The sequence below is a fragment of the Hyposmocoma kahamanoa genome, unplaced genomic scaffold (genome assembly GCF_003589595.1).
Source record: "Hyposmocoma kahamanoa isolate Upper Pololo Valley unplaced genomic scaffold, ASM358959v1 67, whole genome shotgun sequence".
Lineage (NCBI taxonomy): Eukaryota > Metazoa > Arthropoda > Insecta > Lepidoptera > Cosmopterigidae > Hyposmocoma > Hyposmocoma kahamanoa.
In genome coordinates this window covers 2,118,947-2,142,218 of record NW_020653855.1, presented here as the reverse complement: position 1 = coordinate 2,142,218, position 23,272 = coordinate 2,118,947, and the positions used below count along the sequence as shown (strand labels likewise).

The 23,272-nt window shown below is 36.2% G+C and overlaps 1 protein-coding gene across 2 annotated transcripts in view; it reads right to left on the bottom strand.

The window, feature by feature from the left end:
- The window catches only part of LOC113232216 (IQ and AAA domain-containing protein 1-like), a 28,784-nt gene extending 13,124 nt beyond the window's left edge, over positions 1–15,660 (bottom strand). For both annotated transcript variants that reach the window (XM_026466868.1, XM_026466869.1), the window contains exons 1-12: positions 15,501–15,660; positions 14,777–14,952; positions 13,958–14,060; positions 13,101–13,223; positions 11,592–11,733; positions 8,697–8,781; positions 7,457–7,582; positions 5,030–5,144; positions 4,623–4,771; positions 3,076–3,226; positions 1,230–1,397; positions 83–240 (exon numbers count right to left, since the gene is read on the bottom strand). In XM_026466868.1, coding sequence (XP_026322653.1) covers positions 83–240; positions 1,230–1,397; positions 3,076–3,226; positions 4,623–4,771; positions 5,030–5,144; positions 7,457–7,582; positions 8,697–8,781; positions 11,592–11,733; positions 13,101–13,223; positions 13,958–14,060; positions 14,777–14,952; positions 15,501–15,554 — 1,550 coding nt within the window. In that variant the 5' untranslated portion in view covers positions 15,555–15,660. The remainder of the gene's footprint in view (positions 1–82; positions 241–1,229; positions 1,398–3,075; positions 3,227–4,622; positions 4,772–5,029; positions 5,145–7,456; positions 7,583–8,696; positions 8,782–11,591; positions 11,734–13,100; positions 13,224–13,957; positions 14,061–14,776; positions 14,953–15,500) is intronic.
- Positions 15,661–23,272: the final 7,612 nt, after the last annotated feature.

Below are 23,272 nucleotides of genomic sequence, written 5' to 3'. Positions count from 1 at the left end.
CAATTAAAATTTTTCAAAAGTTTCTTTAGTTTTATCGCAGATTGATCGTAGACAATTCTACTATATTAATAATCATACAAACCTCATCATTTCATCAACGTAAACTCTCGCCTCGAGCTGTATCTTCTCCATCAGTTCCTCAGAGAGTATGGGGGCCATGAACCCATATATCGCATCGCCCCATCTCTCAGGCGGCAAAGTATCAATCAAGGTCCATGCTTGGCGGTACCGGCGAAGAGCCTGTTCCATGAATCATCAGCAATCATATACATTTCGTTATTAATTGTCTTATCTTTCAAACTGATTACCCACAATTGTAACATCAAAACATTTGCAAGAATCAATAGATTCAGGCGTTACTTTGTTAATAAAAATGGCAGTAAATTAATTTGTTACTCCGCGAACCCATTGAAGGTTAAATCGTGCAGCTAGCGCTTGTGTTGAATATTTTTTCATGCAGTTAATTATCCCACCCTCTCTCCGCATAAAATTAATAAAATAAATAACACAAGCGCGACTACAGTCACAAACCACCACTAGAAATACACCCGACACTTGTTTCGCCTCTCCACGACTCTTCGGCCGAGTGTCGAGCAGTCAACAGTCCCTGAGGATGTCTCGTTTGCAAGAATCGAGTTTACTATACAAAAACCTAATGTTTTATTTTTTTTCTTATGTAATGCAACCGGAAGCTTAGAAAAAGTTAAGGCGACATCGGAGGTGAAGCGGGAATAACTGTTTTGCTAGATCGAATATGGCTGAAATATTTACTATTAAAAGCGGTCTTACAAAACCTATACGATACATCTAAGAATATTGTCTAAACAATGTACTAATTCGTTACACGATAGGATGTACTTTACTCGATCATATAAGCTCCCGAAAACAAGCAAAAATAAAAGTCTAGTACGAATTATTTAATAATAACTAACTTTGGAAATAATTTTTATATTATGGAAATTAATCTCAATAAATACTATAGAGAACGTACTAAATTTTGGTTTCCAACTAAAGCCTTATAGGTATTAAATTCACATTTATTCCAAAACTTGAAAATTGGCCAACGGTTTAACGACACGCCGCGGCGCCCACTGCCCTGCTAGTCGCTATCGGACGTTTGTCGACGTCAGGTCACCAGCCTTATATTATCCATATTAATTTCAAGAGCGCAGATTGCTCCATACCTCATCCCCTAAAATCAAATACCTCGCCTTAAAAAATATACTCACATTGCAAAGTTCATCCTGGTACTCCGAAATTTTCATGTCGTACCCCGGGTCAGTGGACGGATTACATCTCGCTTTCACGAGGTTTGCCTTTTCCTTCTTAAGCATTTCTTTCATCTGTTCTGCTTTCATTTTTTCCTCTTCTCTAGCCTTCTCTCTATCTTGTTTTAACTGAATAAGTTTGCAAGATATTTATTAATGTTGAGGCAATGCCACCGATATTAATAGAATCTTTGTCCTGCAGAAACGTGCGGTTAGGGCAATTTACGATCTGGTCCCCAGAGTGCCTATGAGAGATAAGTTTAAAGAGAATAACATTCTTACACTAACGTCACAGTACATTTATGAAAATGTTATTTATGTTAAGAAAAATATTATATTTTTATGAAAAATAGTGACAGACATAACATTAATACGAGGAATAAAAATAAAGTAGCTGTTCTTGACACTCGTCTTCGTAAAGTCTCAAATTCATTAAGAGGCAAAGTATATATACGCTTCTATAATAAGATTCCGATTTATTTCCAAAATTTGCCATGTACAAGGTTTAATTTATATTGTGAAACAAAAAGTTTATACTAAAGGTTTATTGTACACCTCTGCGTATTTGGATGACAAAAATCTGTGGTAGTAACCCGTTTAGCTCATGGAGGTAGTCTCGACCTCTGATGTTTCAAAACAATAAAAAATATTGTAAATGGTGAATGTGTACAAATGTTATTTACAAAGAGCAATCCCTAGAGTTTGTTGCTCATTCTTCTCAGGGGAATCTGCCTGACGAATGAGCGGTAGAGTTTAACCATTGTGACGATTTCAAGTCTAATAATGCTTACCTATGAAATAAAGATTATTTTGAATATGAATTTGAATTTGAACGCAAATGGACTCACAACTTTGCCTCTTTAATAGTAGTCAGTTGTTGGCGCTGTACTACTTCAGCTTTCTAATTTGTGATCTCAGCGCAAAAGAGAGTTGATATTTAAAAGTGATATAAGGCCCATTGGCCTGATGAGTTGCCAGGGATGGATGGCCCTTAATTTCGTCTCTATTTCTGGTTATCGACGCGGTATACAAAACACTCCCCAAAGAGATATGAGTTAAGTACGTTTACGTACGTTTTTCTATTGGCATAAACAACTGAAATATCACACACAGCATGTCCCCTCGAAGCGACGAATTTAAATTATTAGATATATGCATTCCAACCAGCGTATAATAGACTACTACAGCTCCGAAATTGCGCAGCCTGGGTAACTACCTCACAACGAATGGCAAACACGTTCACCACGATAGTGTATGCCAGTGTATGCCATCGGTACGATAAGAAGAAAAAGCTACCGTATACCTAATATATGTATATAAAAATCCATTAGAAAAGCGCGATTAGTACATCCACTAAGGGATTAATAAGGCACAAATTTTCGCAAGAAACGCACATAATGGCGCATTTACATTTCGTCTGCCGAAAGCGACGCAATCGACTCGCCATTTACACCGAGGCGTTTGTCGCTTTTAGCAAACTACTTCACCTGCCGAAGGCGACGGAGTCTACCGGCCATTTACACTGAGCCGTTTGCCGCTTTTAGCATACTACTTCGCCTGCAGAAGGCGACGCAGTCTTCTCGCCATTTACATCGAGTCGTTTGCAGCTTTCAGCAGACTACTTCGCCTGTCGAAGGCGACGTGGTCTAGAAAAATTTTCCTTACTCACCTCTCCTTGGGGTAAATTAATTGTATACAGAAAGCGATTTGTTATACGCGTTCTGGTTTGGTGTATCATGGACCTTATTCATTAGCTGCGAAGTGTCGTTCCACTATACGATTAAATTTTATTATCACTTTCCATTACCTGTTCCTTAGTTTTTCCCTTGGTGTTCTTTGCGTATCTTTCATCCTCGAGCTGTTGTTCTTCTATTGATGGATATTCGCCTTTGACAACTATAACAGTGCCTCCTTCCAGTTCGTAAGGATAAAGCGGGAAGAATCCATATCCATAATACCTGGAATTATCACACCTCTAAAAACAAACAATTCTCCATACATGAAACAAATTATGTATAAGTGATTTTTCTAACACTAGTTCAGTTGAGTTAAGTTGCCATTTTGATGATGTGGTCTTGTTACACCAAGAAGCGAACATTAGAAGAAAACAATTTTTAGTTGCGTAAAATACTTGAAGGCGTGTATTTAAATGAATAGACGTCAATTACGCTTAACTTTAAAGCGTTTTTAGCAAGATCTGTTCAACTTGTGGCAGTGGAAAAAATGTTTCAACGCACTTATATTCGTAATATGTATACCAAGTAAAATTGATATAATTTGTAGAATAAGGTATTATCTAATAATGAAAACCGTGGTTGTTTTATTTTTTTCCATTTTTAACCTAATTTTGGAAATAAACCTTTTTTTGAGAGGCGCGCAAACTGTTGGTAGTTTCTTCTCTTTTACGCATACGAAGGTCGACTGTGATAGCTGAGACGCGTTGCTGGGTGGATTTATGTCGCCCGCATTGCACCTAGTTAGCTAATACATTTCATACTTGTTATATGGTAGGCGTGGCATAAAACATCGATCGCTCAAGATCACCGACACTTTCAGCTTTTTAAATCAAAATATTTTAATCTGTTCTGAGCTAACATTTAATTTGTATAAATTAACTTAGTTAGTTTCTTGTTCAGCCTCAAAACTAAGACAAATAAGTATTAAAAAACCTCACCTCTTTAAACCTAGGCTTGTGTTAAAATACTTCGCCTTAAAGTAACTTTGTTATCTTGTATATAATCAGAAAAAGAAACGAAATGTAATTTAATTTGTTTGAAAAGTATTCCTCATCATTGATGATGATCATTACTGTGACAACTACGCTCCGATTGGCCAACCCGAATTCGAAACAATTGACGGGTGTCGTCAATTGTTTCACTTCAAATCGACAACATTAACTTGAGGGGTGGTATAATGGACGAAACTTGAAAAATTCATATTTACTATTTAATTACCGATGAAAGGTGATTCTGTTTGTGTTGTAATTAGATGTTTTGCTCTTTTTCCCACACCACCGAATGGAATAGCCCCCGATAGTTAACGATAATTATCTTTATTACAAAAAATACTTAATATTTTTGGAATATGCGGAGACGTACACACAGGCAGTTGTTGGCGATGTACTATTTCAGTTTTCTAATTTATGATTTCAGCGCAAACGAAAGATGATATTTAAAAGTGATATAATGCCCATTTGGCTGATGAGTTGCCAGGGATGGATGGCCCCTATTTCGTCTCTATTTCTGGTTATATACTCGATTCTTAGCGTTGACGCTACGTTGACAGCGCTCAACTCTGCGTCACCTTAGAGAATAACACTGTTTTAGAAATAAATTGATTCGCAAAAGCACTTACCATTCCTTAAACCACTCCACAATTTCTTCTGTAATGTCTTCAATAAGTTCGCCTTTTCTCAGCCACAGTAATCTTTTGTTTGTCTTCTCCGACTTTTGCCTGAGATATTCCTTTACATGCTCTTTCTCTTTGTAGTGGCGTTGATTTAGCTAAAATCATACCACCCACGAACACCGTGCAAACGGTTAAAGAACAAAACACAGAATACCAGTGTCTCTACCACAAGTTTACTGTGATAGCGGCCATCCTCACATCGACAACGGGTGTCCTCAGCCTAATTACCGTAGCCATTGTTTTTACTCACTTAAGCTTAACTATCGATATGTCTAAATGACATTAGAATAAACAAAAGAAACACGAAAACTGTTATCATGTAGCCGAGTTAATTGATATGTAACAAATATTACCAGTTCTGTTTCTTTGGCATAAACCAACGGCCTTCTGTCAACGTCTGGAATCATGCCCAGAAGAATATCCCTTTTATGTTGCTTTGCATTTTCTCTCTTGATACACATGAATTTCCTACAATTAAAGATTAAATTAGCGGTTTATCATACGATTTGGCGTATTTCTTTCCAAAGCAGTTGTAGTGATCCGCAGAGTTTTATATCGGAAAGATCTGAGAGGCACTACCAATCTCTGCGCTTGACACCCGCAAACACGAGTTGACAAGACAGTGTTATGTATACACGCCAGCGCATCAAGCTACACACGTTATCTTGTTTCGTTGCACTGGAGGCGATTTTCAAACAAAAATGTGTAGTCTGATGTGCCGTTGTCCGTACCTGTTGTTTCATTAGCACCCTCACCCTTCAAAGCTGGAACGCGGTAATGCTAGTGTTGGGTCATGGAAAAATTTCCATTTGGAAAAAAAAAATTCAGAAAAATAAATATTTTCCCCGATATTTTACCAAATTAATTTACCACTTTAATTTTCCACATATTACGTTGACACTGAATGAAAACGATGGAGCCATTAAAAAGGTTTTTTCTTTCGCTGTTGTGAAATCATTTTAAATCTCCTTTTTGTTTAGGTGGGTTTTAGTTTATTTTATTATTCACCCTAAATAAAACTTCAAAAAATATTTCTAAGCGTACAACATAATATGAGCATTACATTTATCCAATTGTTCAGGATTTTTTCCGGAAAATTTTCCACTTTTTTTTAATAATATAATAGGCACACGCTTGGCCACAATCTCACCTGATGTTAAGCGACGATATGACCGCCGATGGGACACGTTTGCCTAAAAAATGCCTATTCACTCTAGACTTGGATAGCCCTAAACACAGATTATTCAGAGCATTCTACTCTTTTGCTGTACCCATCAGAAAGCAGGAAGCAAAGCGCTTAGTGCGAATAGGTGGTATATCAACAACATAAGGATGAAGTAATAAGTAAGTAAGTTCCGGATCTTCTAGTCGACCGAAGGAGAAACGGTGAGGGTGGAACTAAATTGAAAAGCTATTATAAGCCACTATTTGAAATTTTTCGGAAAATTCCCCAACAGTGGGTAATGCTCATACTTGGCGACAGAATTCTTTCGCAAAGAGCTCTACTGCTATTAGACCTCCACAAGCAGTCTGAATGTCGTCTACCGTTATGGCGCATTTACACTAGGTCTACAGGTCGCCTTCTCTTGTCAACTAGGTGTAATTACTATCGGGCGAATCGGTCGCCTTCGGCAAGCGATATGGTCCACCAAACAAGTTTCAACGTATCAGCGGCCGCGGTGTAAACAAAGGGTAATCCGCCACATTTGATCTCGTTTACACGCCAATAGTATCTGCCGTCTATCGACTATCGTCTATGATATAGGTTGACAATTTTTTTGGTTCACCACCCATTTAGGCAAGGTGAATAAATCTCAACTCCCCGAATTGCTTGCAAGGCCCCTACTTAAAAGACTTAGGTATTGGAGTAAAATATCACTCAAATACATAACTTTATTCAATATAGGTTGTATTAAAACCTTTTGTAGGTCATTATATTTTGAATTTTGGTAAGATTCGTAAATTTTCTTTCTCGCGACCTGTAGTTTCTCACGCCATTTTCGCAAATTTTCCGCGAATTCCGACACTGATTGTGATCGTCATTGTTTTTAATTTATTTTAAAAATAGTAAAAAAATATTTCATATGATTCTTAAGTGTTAATCGACAGGTGTTTATATGCTCGTCATATTTTTTTTATTTTTATTTATTTAATACTTTTACAAAAACTTAAACATATTACAAGCAGCTGTAGCTCAAAAACCACTAAGGGTTTATCTGTCCACAGCGATTCTCTCTAGCCAGTAAGTACTTCCTTAATTTATTTTTACATTTTCCTTCCACATATAGGTCTTGAATATACCCAGGCAAATTATTTAATAACTTAGGTATTGTATAATCTAGTTTTCGAGTACCATACACATTATTTGTTTTAGGGAGTATATATTTTCTTGTAATATGTAAGGTGGTTAAGATTTAAATCGTAAAACACTATGAAAATTTCTCAGGAGTATTCAGAGTACTCGGCAGTTAGCAAATAAAGTCGTATTACAATCATAACTGTAGTCTAAACAGAAACTACGTAAGTGCTCTTGCCGCTCGATATTTTTTTGCCGTTGCTCAATTGGTTCTCGAGTTTCAAGTGTTTATATTACAAGCGCCTTATTGCGGCTCCTAATGTAAACAATAAAAAAAAAAGGAGAACGTGGCGTGTTGACGCACGCTCGCGCCTGAGCGTACAAATGGCTAGGACTCTTCAGCACTTACAGTGGTAAGGATCACTTTGGGAAACTATGGTCTATCATGTCGATATAGGATCTATGACTTAATGTACTTGCTTACCTGTACATTTTTTGTATTAAAGCAGCAGCCATTTCTTTCAACTCCTCGGAGGGAGGTGTAAATGCAGGTTTGAAGAATTGTCTGTAATTCGCGACTTTCTCCAGGTAGTAGACTAAATAGAACTGCCTGGAAATTGTAACTACATCAGAGTGTGGCCTTCCATTGAATCCAAAGACAGAATAAGTACAAATTTCACCGCAGTCTTTACTGATAAAAATCTAGATTGTTAAGATGAGCTCGATGGTAGTGTAACACTAGAGATGCTTGTTTATTCTACTTTTGAAGATATATTATATGTATTCATAGATGCGGGCTACGTATTACTTTTCTCTGCATGTGAACAGCGTTAATGGGAAGATGAAGGAATGAACTAGACAACAGATAACATCACATAAGTTGCTCTGATCCCAAAGTAAGTAACTAAAGCATTTGTGTTATGGAAATCAGAAACAACGACGGTACCATAAACATCTAGACCAGAGACCATTTCAGTACTGAGAAGTACACGGTTAGATTATAAAGATACCTAATTACGAAAGTATCAGTTCTGTAAGATTATTTTTATGTGTTTTCGAGCTTAATGCTCCTCGCTGCGCTCGTCATTGCACCTAAAAAACACTGGGATTGTATTTATAATACATTATACTCAGTGAATGTTATATCTGAAACGTTTATATAAAATGTACCTATGTACATTATGCCATCGGTATATTAGATTGAAAGTTGTTATATCGACCGTCTGTTATACCCAATGACCTTTATTTCACGCAAAAACATGTGAAATGTCTGTATACCTTAAATTAATTATATCCGTTGAGTGTTATATCGACCAAAAATATGTCATTTATTGTTATACCTTATTATCAGAGGAATTAATTTATATCAACGGCCATTTACATAATATAAACTACTTCCAGGCTGTCGATGAATGCAATTTAGATATAAGATGAATTTTGCAAAAGATTTTGACCTTTCTCATAGTTATGATATATAATATGGAGATATGCAGGCTTTTTGAGTTATTGGTTCATGCAATTTCAAAGTTATTATTGTTATTATTTTAATCGAATTTCGGGGGAAAATGTGGATATTGTGAAAATTATGAAACAGTCTGAGGTGAAAACATTAAGTAAATATCATCCTATGTTTCTGTTTGCTAATATTTAAGCGTATTTGGCTAAAGTAGACTATAGACTACGATATGTTAATGAAGATGACAACAACAAATCAAATTGTTTACCTGTACCGCTCATGTCTCTGTATAAGCAAAGCGAAAGTAAACTCCTGCGGTATCACGGTATGATCGCTGTATGTATATGCATCGTCTGCAGTGACAAGATTAATAATGTCGAGTTATCCAATATTGTTAAGTGATTTATCTTATTAATAAATACATTTTTTCTACTTTAGTCTGTCAATTATAATTTCATAAACCATATCATAAAGGCGTTCTTATTACTTCTGTATTAAAATTCTATTTTCTTAGGTACACGCCACTCAGCTGAAAATTTTCATTATTGTTCTGTACATAGAACTATAATGAGTATTATAGTAGGCTAGAGTTGGGTATTACTGAGCTCTTAAGCAATAAGGCCTATAATACAGTTTAGGCTTGGTTTATAAAAACAAAATTTAAAGTTTTAAGTAGGTAATTTATTTAGCTACACGTATCGAGCGATCATTCGAACACGAAGCGTGCTGTAAGTTTTCAAACTTATTCAATATAAATTTGCGGGTGTTTTCGGTAAAAGGTGAGCCACATTACATTTTTATTTTAAGTAATTGTTTTAACATATTTGAAAGGTTTGAAAGGTAAAATATCGTAGAATTGATCTGCAAAATCATTTCAGAAATATAAATAAATAGTTTAAATATAAATAGTTTGCTTTTTATATTATTTTGTGGTTTGAAAGCAAAGTGACTGTGTTTGACAGTTCCGTGCTCAGAGCAAAGTATTATCAGATTTGGTCTAGTTTATCCCACCTAAGATGCTATCCAAGTACGCAGAGTAGCAGAGTTAGAAATCCGAGAAATAAACAAAACACAAAAATATCACATGAGGCCTTCATTAAGTAAACCTCTTTTGATTAATAAGATTTTACCATATTTTGTCAGCAGTAACATTTTCATTTGTCTTGCCATTCGTCAATTTGATCAACTACCAACAGAAAGCCATCTAATAAAATAATTAAGGCAGTCTAAGTTCATACATTGACGCGCTTTTTCATCGTTTAAGTTAATCGATAAGAACAAAAGTACAAGAAGATGTTGTATAATAAGCTCATTTTATTGGAAGGATTATTATCCTTCCAATAAAATGAGCTTAATGAATAATGAATAAATGAGATTTTAATACTTAAAGTCGATTAAAAATTAAAGTCTTAATTTTTTTAAGGAATCAATTTTATTTAAAAACAAGTAAAGTGAAGGACTTAACTATCTTATTCTAGTATTTTTCTACTATGTTAATATTACGACTACTTATAATCAACAAAAACTTGAACAAAAATTTTATCCATCGAGAATCGATTGAATCGATCGAATGAATCGATTTAGAGCGAGCGGAAGGAGGTTTCCATCACTAAATAGTACATAGTAGTGCAAAGTCATAGTGGGTTCAAAAAATGTGGCACGCTTGGTTTACATACAAATTGCTGTACTTGAGCCGTTTATCTGTAATTACAAGAAAACCTAAAAGGTTAACAATAAATAAATTTAAACAAATAGATATATGAATAACACAAACGGCAAACCTTCCTTTTACTTATTTTCTTAAAAAACTGGAAGATTTGCTCGAAGAGTAGCTCTATGAATGAGAGTCGATACATTCTTTCGATATTTGGTAGCCATCTTGAAATTTTTGGTTATCTTTATTATTTCGACATTTTCGTATGTACGCGTTTTCCACAAACTTATCCTTCTCACTGTTGATGTTGCTGCTCGAAATTTTCCTCTAAGTTCAACATGTTTGCAAAATAAAATTTTCATAGTTTACAATTCCGTGCCCAAAACTGATAATACTGTGCTCTAAGCACGGAATTGTCAAACACAGTCACATTACTTTCAAACCACAAAATAATATAAAAAGCAAACTGTATTTCTGAAATGATTTTGCAGATCAATTCTACGATATTTTACTTTTCAAACCTTTCAAATATGTTAAAACAATTACTTAAAATAAAAATATAATAAAGTGATAATGTAATGAAGTGATAGCATGCATGCGGGGAGTAATACTTGTCAGGCTATGACATTGGGGCACTATAAACTCTTAAACAGCGCGTAGTTAGGGCACACGGACAAGCCTGGCTTGAATTTGGTGTATGCGGCGGCCCGCGCAGTTGTATTATTCAGAGGAATTTAAATGTTGTTGCCTAGTAAACAGAATTCAGACTCGCCATTAATATACATGAAGGCGTGGTAACTTTCGCCCCGTGTGGGCGCTTAGGCTACCACGGCTTTTTAATCGACACTTGAGATACTGAAATAAATAATAAATCTGCACGACGGTTAAACAATTTCGACAGTTTATGATTAGTATTCGTGTAAGAAAAATAGACTTCGTGATAACTTAAGAACTCTCATGCCAAAAAAGTTTTGACGTTGGCTCCGCCCAAATTTGTGAAACAAATATATGCCTGGAGTTCGCGCGACATGCGACAGGAGGTGTTGAATTTTGCGCATTAAAGTACCAAATTCGTTTTAGCGGAATAACTCTAAAACTAAAGGGATTAAAAAAAAATCCGTAGTGACAGTGTCGATCTCGATCTTGCATAAATATAATTAATTATGTAATTTTTGTCCTAATAACCTGTAGCATTTCGAGGATGAATGGAAAAAATGTGAAAATTAGAGGTCATTTCGTGATTTTTATCTATAGAGGAAACTTTATTGTTTTATGTTTCTGATTAATGTCTATGCTTGAATATATCGTGTAGTAACTCATACAATATTTTATTTTTAACTTTAAAGTGGATATACCCCTCTAAAATCAAATCGAAGATTAGGAAGTTTTCCTCTACTCCCTCTTAAAGAATCGGTTTCCATTTAGCCCAACCGAAATTCGTCCATTTGGTCTCGGGCCAACAAATGGTCCATCGTAGTTTGATAGCATTTTTAAATATTATTTTCGTACCGTCTTCAGATTCCGACTCTTCTTCTTCTACTTCGTCCTTAACTTGTCCTTCCTGCTCGTCTGCAGTTTTGGTATCAGGTTGGACGCCATCTAATGGTCCATCGTCATTATCGTCGAGAATCACTGGCTTACTCGGTGCTTTCTGAAAAAAAGTTTTAAATACTAGTTTCAAGTATACGTTTTGTATAATACAACGATTTTCAAAGTGGACTCTCTTGTGTTAAACAAGTGTATGATTCTTGTAAATGATGCTACATTATGTTTTATTTTGATCAATAAAAATTTTATTATAGGGCCATCTCTAGCCAGGGCCGGTAGCTGTAAAGGTACAGGGTGACGAAATACTTTCATAGCTTTCTCATAGATGGCACTACGGCTAAAAGTCGTTGAAAATCAAATACAAAGATCCGCCAACAAGCACATAGAAAAATTCGTGAGGTCCGCGGGTTCCTTCCGTGGCTTAATTGGCATAGCGTATGGCACGGTTTGCTAAGAGACGTCAATTCGAATCCGGTTTGGGCGAATATTTTTATCCGGAATAAGTAGAAGAAAAAAAATCTTTTTGTTAAAATAAACTGAACGAGGTTTGGAGGCTATCACAGCATTTCAAGATATGGAAATCTTGTTTTCGTGCATAGCAGTGTACATTGCCTAGTTATTTGGTACGGGCACTGGGTGACAGTTTAGTGATGACGTGACAGTGAATTATGTTCCATAGGCAATACAGGTTCCTGATGTAGCTGCGCGGTGCGAAGGAGTGATAGTTTAAATTTTTACTGAACAATAGCTTTTACGATCACTACTTCCGTGTTTACAATTTTTCTAAATTCAATTTTTTTTATGATAATAAGGGACAGGACGAACACAAGTCGTGCGCCTGGTGGTAAGTGACACGCCCGCACATAACAGTTGCAGTATGACTCAGAGCTTTAAATCAAAGATCTGAAGGGCATTACTACTGCGCCTGTCACCCTGAAGCAGAAGTTGACAAAACCAAAACGCAGTAAAAGTCACATTACTGCTTGGCGGCAGAAATAAGTAAGGTGGCAGTACTTCCGTGGACGAAATCTTCACAAGCAGTTCTACTGCTACTAAATAATAAATAAATATATAAATAAAAGTATAAAGGTGGTCAAAAGTTACTGTTACGAATGGCCGTACGCGCCTAGCTGGTTAGTGCAAATATGAGTAGAATTACGTAAAAGCTGTGATTGGTCGGGTGGCGTCCGCGGCGCATTGATAGGACCAGTACTGTGTGGGAGACACCATATCGCTACATACATAAGTGAATTTTGGAATAGGTAATGTGTTGATTCGTTCATTCATATTTGTAACTTGTTAGATTACGGATATAGATCACAATTGTTAGGACAAGGTGTTCGTTCAAGAACAGAAATGTATACATTCCAGTTAAGAATAAGAAGCTTCAATGAAACGCAAGATTACGAGTTTTATTGAAGTTAAGTCCGGTCCGTTTCCAGACGGATTCAGCCGGGATCCAACACTTACCTTTTGCTTCTTTGGCTTCCCAGCTTTTGCTTTTCGTCGTGTAGCGCTTAGCCACATCTTTTGAAGTAAATGTTCTTTGGAGGCTGGTCGAGCTTCTAAGGGTAAATGATACGGGACCACAATCTAAAAGACAAATGTACGACTATCAAAGAAGTCTTACTATGTTTTAGTTAAATAAATACACTTATAGCCTCTTCTTCCTCTCACTAGGGAAACCCTCTATCGCGGATGTCACGAACATACACATAAACAACCACAAATTACGCCCAAACTCACGAAAGAAATAAACTGTAGGCCGTATATTCTCCCGGCACGGGACCTCTGAGTAGCAGTTCAGCATGGTAAAGATTCGGCTACGGAGGCAGTTACAATGGTGTTATCTTGAATTTCACGTATTTTTATATCAGCCGGAAAACGTCCACTGCTGAACATAGGTCTCCCCAAAGATTGCCAGACTAGCCGGTCGAACGCGACATGCACCCATCGGTTACCCGCCGCCCTCACCAGGACGTACGTCCATCTCGTAAGGTGCCGTCCCACTTTACGCCTTCCGGTCCGTGGTCTCCATTCGAAAACTTCTTCTGCCCCAACAGCTGTCAGTTCTACGAGCTATGTGCCCAGCCCACTGCCACTTCAACTTGGTAATCCTTTGAAATCTGTATTCTGATTCGATCACGTAGAGAAACGCCGAGCATTGCCGCTTCGTAGCTCGTTGAGTGAATTTGAGCTTTTTATGAAGCCCAAAATAAGTGACCACGTGTCTTATAAAAGCAGTGTATGTTAGTAACTCAATTTTGCTAAAAATTTCGATTACGTTAGTTATGAGAAGGAGGGCAGAACTGGTTCTTAAAATTTACCTCGATGTCGTACGGCGTCATATGCATTTGTATGAGAGCGTCGTCCACGAAGATGTAGTCGTTCACAACATAGTGCACTATCTCGTTGCGTAGCTCATACATTCTGAAGGGAAATTAGAATTAAAAGCACCTTTCTCATTCACTATTGATCAGGAGCGTACGGAATTGCGCGCTGGAAATTCTGCACGCGCAATCCTAATGTTTTTTCGCGCATGATTGCTCGTGTTCATTTTTGTTACAACGGTAAGAGCATCCGTGTAAAGGTTAATATCTCAAGATAGACCGCGTGAAACTGGCGGTCTGCCCCTTTTCCTTCAAACATCGTTACACGCGCGCTCAATCGCGCACGATTGCTGTATCACGCGCGATAGAGTGTTTGTGTAAAGCCAGCTATTATTTCAAATTATTTTGTTGTGATATTTAGTGACGGGATGAACAATCGAGCACCTGGTGGTAAGCAACACGCCTACCAGTTGCAGAACTACTTAGAACTTTAAATCGTAAAGATCTGAAGGGGCACTGCCACTTCGCCCGTCACCCTGAGACATATAATTTGACAAGTCCCATGTGCCTGTAATTTTACCAACACTCTTACCCTTCAAAACCGGAACGCCGTAATGCTCGCACTATGTTGAGTGTGTGCGTTATTTATTTATTATTATTTTATTACTGCTTGGCAGCAGAAATAGATAAGGTGGCAGTACTTCACTGGACGACCTCTTTCACAAGGAGCTGTACTGCTACTAAATCTACAATAGTCCTCATCCATCATGGTCCTGTTGATTACCTATATTTGTTTGTCTTCATCAAATAACTTACCGTTTCAAAATAATAGCAACAATCTCCAGCATATACTCATTTCTTTGCAACTGCATAGCGTTTACGTAACTTTCGTAGATTTTGTTTATAAGATTGCAATATTGTGCATAAGTGCGACCTAACATATCCAGCGGTAGTTTTCTAGACGGAATACGAACGCCTTTGGCAGCTCTTTTCTGAAAAATAATATCCCATGAAACTGCTTCAGTATTGCGCTTAGAAAGGGTTTTTTGAAAATAAGTACCTACTAATAATCTCGAACTCCGTCACTCGTTCGAAGTTACGCGATAAGTGCCTACCGCTGAATGTATCGACGACAGTACAAGCGCTCAGAAAAGTCTTTCATTTACATTACAATCCTTGGACAAACCCAAGCATTCGATTCCGCGCGACTGCGCACGGCGAGCAACGTTGTTTTCATCTCTTTTATAGCGTAGGTATTTTCGATTTTGTGATGTATCTGTTACGTAATAAGTATTAAGTAATCTATGATATTTAGTAATATCACAGATTACTGGGGATGATGGGATGAAGGATGGATGGCCCTTATTTCGTCTCTAATTCTAGTTATACATATACTCGATGCGCTATATGAATGGAATATTCGGCTCGACGGGGCGGGCACCGAACCGAGTTAGCACGAGTTCATAAACAAATTGCTTGAGTTGACTAACGAGTCCCACAACGGTTGGAGTAACTCGTGTTGATCGAGTTTAATGCTTACCTGCACGTTAACATCCTCCGTTACTATTTTCTGAGCATCTTCAAGTATTCTCATCCACCGATTATGATTCGCAGTTGGCAGAAAAGTGTTACATTTGATGTGATCAGGTAGTCGATAAGGCAATGGTACGTCAATTACTCTGGTGGGAGCTGCCACAATGGGCCCCATGTATTTACCTCCCTGCTTTGGCATGGTTGATTCAGCTTGTTGAACTTTACTAAAAAAAAAAAATTTTAATAAAGAGACCGTATTGACCTGCCCCCAACCCTAATTCAGGCTAAATTTACATTTAGCCACATCTAAACGGATCTCCTGGAATTTTCATATTCTTTTCAGTTTCCATCGGATCCCCTATCCCCTGCATCAAGAATAAATAATTACATTTTGTTCCCACCTGATACCCTGGTTCTTACAAGCCTATTTTTGGTAGGTACTGTGGTACAGTCAACGATAAAATCTTTGAATAGCTCTGAGTGATGACGCAAATTATGCATATTAATGAATATAAAGTACAGCGAACAAACCCAATAGCAAAGCGACGATTAACAAAAGAAATAGCAATCGATAAATGTCACAAATACGTTACTGACCAAGTTTTGTCTGGGAATATCAGTTAGTCACTGTTTAGAAAATTTTAAATATTACATAAGATTGATTTTTTGTTACTAGTGATGTGCAATAATATGTCAATATTAATTACCTTTTACAAAAAAAAATCATTGTCTGTGTTAAGTATAACATTTAATTAGAATTTTATTGTTCGATAAATGAATACTTAATTTTATAACTTCTTAATTAAATTTTTATTGAATTGATATTCAATTATTTTTTGTGAAATTACTCCACTAGTTTGTCATAATTATTAATACAAAGATTGAACACTCAGAAAAAATTCCTTCGATCCGGTCGGATTCGAACCGACGTCTTCTTGCATACCGTGCCAGACGCTATACCAACTAAGCCACGGAACGAACCAACGGACCTCACGAATTTCTCTATGTGCTTGCGTCGTGTCTTTGTACTTAGTCTTTCAACGACTTTTTAGTCGTAGCGCCATCTATGAGAAATCTATTACAGATTTATCACCCAGTTAATACCTTTACAGCTACCACTCCTGGCGAGAGATGTCGCTATTCACTGTGTTAATTAAATTTTTATTGAATTGATATTCAATTATTTTTTGTGAAATTACTCCACTAGTTTGTTATAATTATTAATACAATCATTGTATACAAGATCAGTTGGGATTTTAAATTAGTAGTGAATCATTTGTAGAGGATAAAATGAGAATAACCGTGTAATCAACGATTACTGATTATAGCCCTTACAAAAAAATAATGTACCACAAAATAATCCTCTGTATAGGTTGTGTGAGTATTCCAACGAAATATGAATTAATTGTGATATTCTTAACTGAGGTGTCTCTGCATTTAAGAGGTCACTTCTACCATTGTTGTAAGGTGAATAGCGTATTCTTTTTGTTTTGTTTCTATTCGTCGGGTCGATATAATTATACTTTTGAATGTTGCATAATTGAGCACAGATACGCTTATTTTATTAAGTGTTCAGTTTTTTTTTTTTCAATTGTTTGTGTCTGATCTCTGTTAGTGTGCCATATATAAAAAATAAAATTAAAAAAAATTAATATCAGCCAAAAAACTTTCGTTTTGTTTCGGGAATTTCCGCAGCTACAGTATCGTACCTAGTTTTAATTCAATTAAATTCAAACTAACAGTATTTCAGCGCTTTTGACCTGGGATGATTTGAACATTTTTTCTCGTAGTATCTAAAATAAATTGATTACATCTATACCTTATTTATTACGGTAATTTGCATCAAGTTTCTCTTTTAATCAACTGTTATCCCATGTCTCATTGGAATAAGCAAACTTTCTTATCGTCAATTTTCCCATTAACAATATTCCACTTTTACTGTACTTAACAATTTAAATTAGACAAATTAATAAAATAACTAGATGTTAAATCATAATACGGAAATTTTGATTCACATATCTTAATTTAGATAAATAAAAAATAATATTGTAAATTTGCTTGCTTGACGTAAAATTTTGTAATCCTTGACAGTATTCTGATGTAATTGTCACATTCAAAAAAGTTAAGAAGATGGAAGAAAAAAGGTACCGTCCCAATACGCTGATAGAACAAATTTAAATTCCGGCCTTCAAGCCTTATGAGGATGGAAAAAAAATCAAACTAACCGCTGGTAGAAGCACTGCAGAGGAGTTTGTTGGAGGTACCGGTCTTGCTAATGGCGTAGTCCGCCATATTTTTTTCTATTAGTTTTTACGAAACTATCATAACTAGTCATTTTTACATGGCATTGGCGAGTCTGAGCACAGATTACTTAAAAGTTACTACGTAACAGATACATCACGGTTGCCATGCCGGATTGCCACGCTGAGGTCCTAATCGATTCCCGGGCCATGAGAAATATTTGTATTTGCATTTTCTCATGAGTTTGGGTGTAATTTGTGGTTGTCTATGTGTGCGTCCATGGTACCCGGTTTCCCTAGTAGTAATGTTGAATGTGTGCGTAACTTGGTACTTGGTATAACGGACTAGTGTCCGCAACTCGACGCCGAGGCGCCTATAAGCTCTTCCAGGATTCTCAGCAGCCTCTTCGGTTTGCTGAAGACTTCGGGGAGCGACCTTGGTACTCCAACAACAAAGGTACAAGGTATAAGGTACCGGAGCACTCTAGTAGGTTGTGCGCGGCCGTTTCCTCCCCCTCCATGCACGCATAGAGGGCTGTCCGTGGTACCTAAATTGAAAAGGTGTTTATTGTATGGACCATGACCCGTTAGGGCGGCAGTCAGAGTGCGAAGCTCTTGTCTTTTAAGTTTGATTAATTTACGAGATAGACTGGCGTTGAGTGTTGGGAGTGCTTCCCTAGCCTGTCTACAGACCGTAAGGGTCGTCCATGCGTTATTATGTGACGATTTTGTACCTTTGTGTATAGTTGTTCTGAACCATTGGTAGGGGAGGGACACTATGGGTTCTGGTCCTACAGCGTCCGTCTCCGACCCTTTTCTGGCTAGTTCATCTGCTGCATCATTGCCACGTGAGCCGCTGTGTCCTTTAATTTATAAATACTTAACTTCTACTTCTTCTACTTAATCAATAAATACTTATACTATTAGTCAATTATGTTACTTAATCATTAAATCTAATGTTTGATATACTGAAGGTTTATTATACACATTGAAAATATGCATTTTGTTGTTACACCTCGTATTGGTTATATTCAATGAGTGATTATACTCCGTGCAACCATCTAATTAACTTTTGAATCCGAAGCTCCGTAATTATTGACATACAACAATAGACAAAAAAATGCAATGTTTAATGCTAACAATTTATTGCTTAATGCCAAGAAGACAAAATGTGTTAAATTTGAATTACCTAACGTAAAATCGACTAGTCCAAGCATAGAAATAAACGGAGAAAAGTTAGACCTTGTTAATAAAGCAGTCTTCTTGGGAGTGACCTTAGATAGTAAACTTCAGTGGTTTCCACATATATCGTCCCTGGCCAGCAGATTAAGCTCCGCTGCATACGCAGTCCGCAGAACACGTGAGCTTACCGATGTTAGTACTGCTAGACTAGTTTACTTTAGTTACTTCCATAGTATAATGTCCTACGGGATTCTCATGTGGGGTAAAGAGTATATTATAAGAAGAAGAGTATATTCAAACCATATTTGATTGCAAAAACGAGCGATTCGTTCTGTGTACCGTCTAGGCTCTCGGGTATCTCTCAGAGAAAAGTTTAAGGAGACTGGTATCATGACTGTGGCATCACAGTACATTTAGGGTAGACTGGAGGAAAAAGTAACACTTTTTACTCACGCTTCGATTATGGAACTGCTTTAACGTATAATTAAAATATTTCCTGTGTAATGTAAGGTAAATATATTTGGCTACAAATATTTGTTAGTGAGTATTCGATATTATGCTTTGCAAACGTAGATTTTAAATGTTTTGTGAGACGGAGGATTTGTTCCTAAAGCCCCCCTACCCCGGTTACAAAGTAACACCATTTGAAAAAAATAAAACGCAGCGAAAATATAGAAAAGTACGAGTGTCTTTATTATTAAAAGGAACCTCATATCAGTCTTGTTTTAACGAGATATAACACCAACTCTTTTTACGGCCAGCAATTTAAAATTTACCCAGAAAACTTGTATTAACATACCTAATCTAAACACAATTACCCTAAATGCAAAATTTTGTATTCGAAAATTAGTTTTTGGGTTGAATGAGATGTTGTTTGCGACAACTGCCCCCTCTGCTACTATTACCCCCAGAGATATGAAAGTGTATGTTACCATATCACAGATTACAACATTATAATGTTTGCAGACTATGTTCTAAGGAAAGGCTTGTATGTAAACCTGTGCTTTTTATTCTTTTCACTTCTTCTCTGGCTGCGGGGCAAATGAAGTTTTTAGTAGAAGATATTGTAACAGTGGGTCAATTGTAACGTCACAATTGCCTCCGGAATATATGTTACAACGGCACCAGTGGACGTATTAGAGAATATTCATTATCTTCAAAACTACTGTAAAGTACATACATACAGTAATATTACCAATCTCTGATCTTTTAGAAACCTAGTTATCATCTTACACGTGTAAATTCATCGTTAAAAATCCAAATAATTTTTGTTTTTAAAATCCAAATTATTTTGTTTTTAAAAACAAAATAATTTGTTTTTAAAAATCAACATATTCTTACTTTGAAGACGGAAATACAAAACGACCTATAAGTCGATTGCCCCACGCCCAAAACTTACATTAAAAGTATTTTAATTGAAAAGTCATATTACAAAATTGTAGATTACGTGCATTGACTTACAAATAAATGGACGACGGGTCTAATACAAAAACCACGAAAAAAATGTCCCAAGTCAACCTATTCGAAATTTAAATTGTAATGTCATCGCAGTATCGCGCTGTCAGTAGAACAAATGAAGACTAAAGCGGAGTTTGGCGCTCTGTATACGATTTTAGCGCCTTACAAGTGCGGACACTTTTTAGCGCGGACCCGAAGTCAATGATTACGTGTTAGATAAAGATGTATGGAAAGACAACATGAGTCTAGATTGCAATAGCATTTAAGTTTATTCGAAAATAACTATCCCTAGAGTTTCTTGCTCGTTCGTCTCAGGGAGATCAGCATAGTGAAAGAGCTGTAGCTTAAAAAATGACGTTTTCAAGTGTAAAAATTTCAAATGGAATGAGCTTGGAATCTATTCCTTTATTTTTTTCCATCCTATATGAAATAAATGATTGTTTGACTTTGACTTCGAAAATTACATTTCGTTACTTGCAAAGATACACTTTTGCATCAACTTCCATTTTGCAAATTTGTTTTTTTTAATTTAATATACTAACTGTAACAGATCTTAGAAGATAATACTAAATCCATTGACTTACAATTATATGGACGTCGGGTCCGCGTTAAAAAGTGTCCGAACTTATAGGGCGTTAAAATCGTATACAGAGCGTCATTCACGCTTTAGCCTTCGTTTGTTCGACTGACAGCGAAGCAAGCAAAATTAGACAGTACTGCGATGACATTACAATTTAAATTCAACGTTTTAGCTTTTCCATATTCCTTTACATGTCACTACGTTTAAATAGGTTGACTTGGGACATTTTTTTCGTGGTTTTTGTATTAGACCCGTCGTCCATTTATTTGTAAGTCAATGATTAAATCCAACAAACAAAAATTAAGTATGCTCAAGAGAAATCTAACTCTAACCAGTTATACATTGAGTTCATTTTATTTGCACCATCTCTCGGTAGATTTTTTTAATCTAATTTGGGTGCGTTCGTAAACCATTTAGAATTCACAATAACAAATATAGTTGAATCTACAAAATCTTAACGTCCCCGAAAGTTACGAAAATTGCCTTAAAAACAAAAGCTGCTTTATATATTACGCGAGAGGGTCAAAAGTTACGTAAAATGTAACCATTTGGCAACTCTGATACAGGTGCACGACAACGACTTCAATGTTGCAACTTTTGGCACTGTATGGTTTACCTAACTATAATTCTATCCGTGGGTAGCCAAGAAATAAAACATTCATAGTACAGGGTATATGAATTTACTTACAAAAAAAAGAATATTCATTCGAATAGAATATTTACTAATCCACTGCTGAACATAGGCCTCCCCCAAAGATTTCCAGACTAGACATCAATATTGAGACAGTTGAGGCATCTGTAAAGGTACCGGCTATAGGGAGGTTTTTCAAAAATTTCTCACTAGATGTCACCCAAATTCAAAGCATTGTACCGGCAACACCTAGTTTCACTTCAAAAATCTTTGTAGTGTATGTTTATTATTTAACGTAGTCTGTGTAGAATCGAATTTTGTTATTGCTTTGATCTATTCGCTTTAATGTATAATTATGTTATATACTAAATACATTATACTACATTGAAACCTCTTTACAATCACAATTTACTCCTACAGCTGTAATTATATTCACACTAGCTCATGCACTTACATATAAAATAGATTATTTTAGGTGCACTATTTACACTTTACTAAGTATATTATTATTCTTAATGTATAACTTTATGCATAGTCGTTATATTTTTGGTTTCAAATAACTTAATCCGTCTCGTTGGTCCTGACTGAAACCCAGCGTCTCAGAAAACTTTGGCATATTCTGAGTCAGCGTCGTTTCACTGCTATGACAATCAAGTTATGTTTTTTTTCTTTTGTGCTTAATCTGTATTTGTATTATATCCGTGAACAGTGTTTATATATCTATCAGTACAAAGATCTGTAATAAAAACACATAGAAGAATTTCGACAGCTCGATAACTTGTGCTGTGGCTCAGTTTAAAAGAGCAATGCTACGGTGCAGCATAGTCGTGGGTTCAAGTCTCACTCTTGGAGTTATTTTACAAAAACTCGCAATAATACAATATTGCAACAGATCGACTCATCCGAAGAACAAAGTCCGATGTGATTATACAGCGAAAAGTAGATAAATACATAATTTCGTTATTCAAACTAAGGCCTGTGTAAATGTGTTTTGAGAATTTTTATATCTTATTTCGTTTCGGAAATATAAAATCTAACATCGGTCGATCTGACATCCACAGCGGAGAAGAACTAACGAAATGTGTTATATCCTGAGAACAAGTAGTCTTGATAGATCTTTGTTCTACGGATGAGTAGAAATACAAGGTCTATAAAACTCAACTTATAACAAATATTCTACAAAACTGAGATATAATATCACAACCATTGATATTTATTATGCTTAGTTAGTTTAATTATTAAACTTCCATACAGTAAGTACAGTCAGCATGACAATGATCTAAGTAGTCAAAAACTACCCAAAGGCTTGTCTAGCAGAAGCCACAATCACATTTAATCTAAGTAAATATTGAGAAAAGTGCAAGTATTTTCAAATATAATTTATTTTGAAGAATTATAATACTCCTTGTATTTATTAAATTTTACATGGAGCCAAAAGTGCAGATTGATTTCATTTCAAGACGCTGAAAAGCGTCGATGACCTTGAGCGATCGATGTTTTATGCCACGCCTACTTTACGATTATGAAATTAATTAATTAGATAGGTAGGTGCAGTGCGGGCGACATAGGTCCATCCAGCAATGCGTCTCAGCTATCACAGCCGACCTTGGTATGCGTAAAAGAGAAGAAACTACCAACAGTTTGCGCGCGTCTCAAAAAAGTAGGTTAAAAATGGAAAAATAAAATAA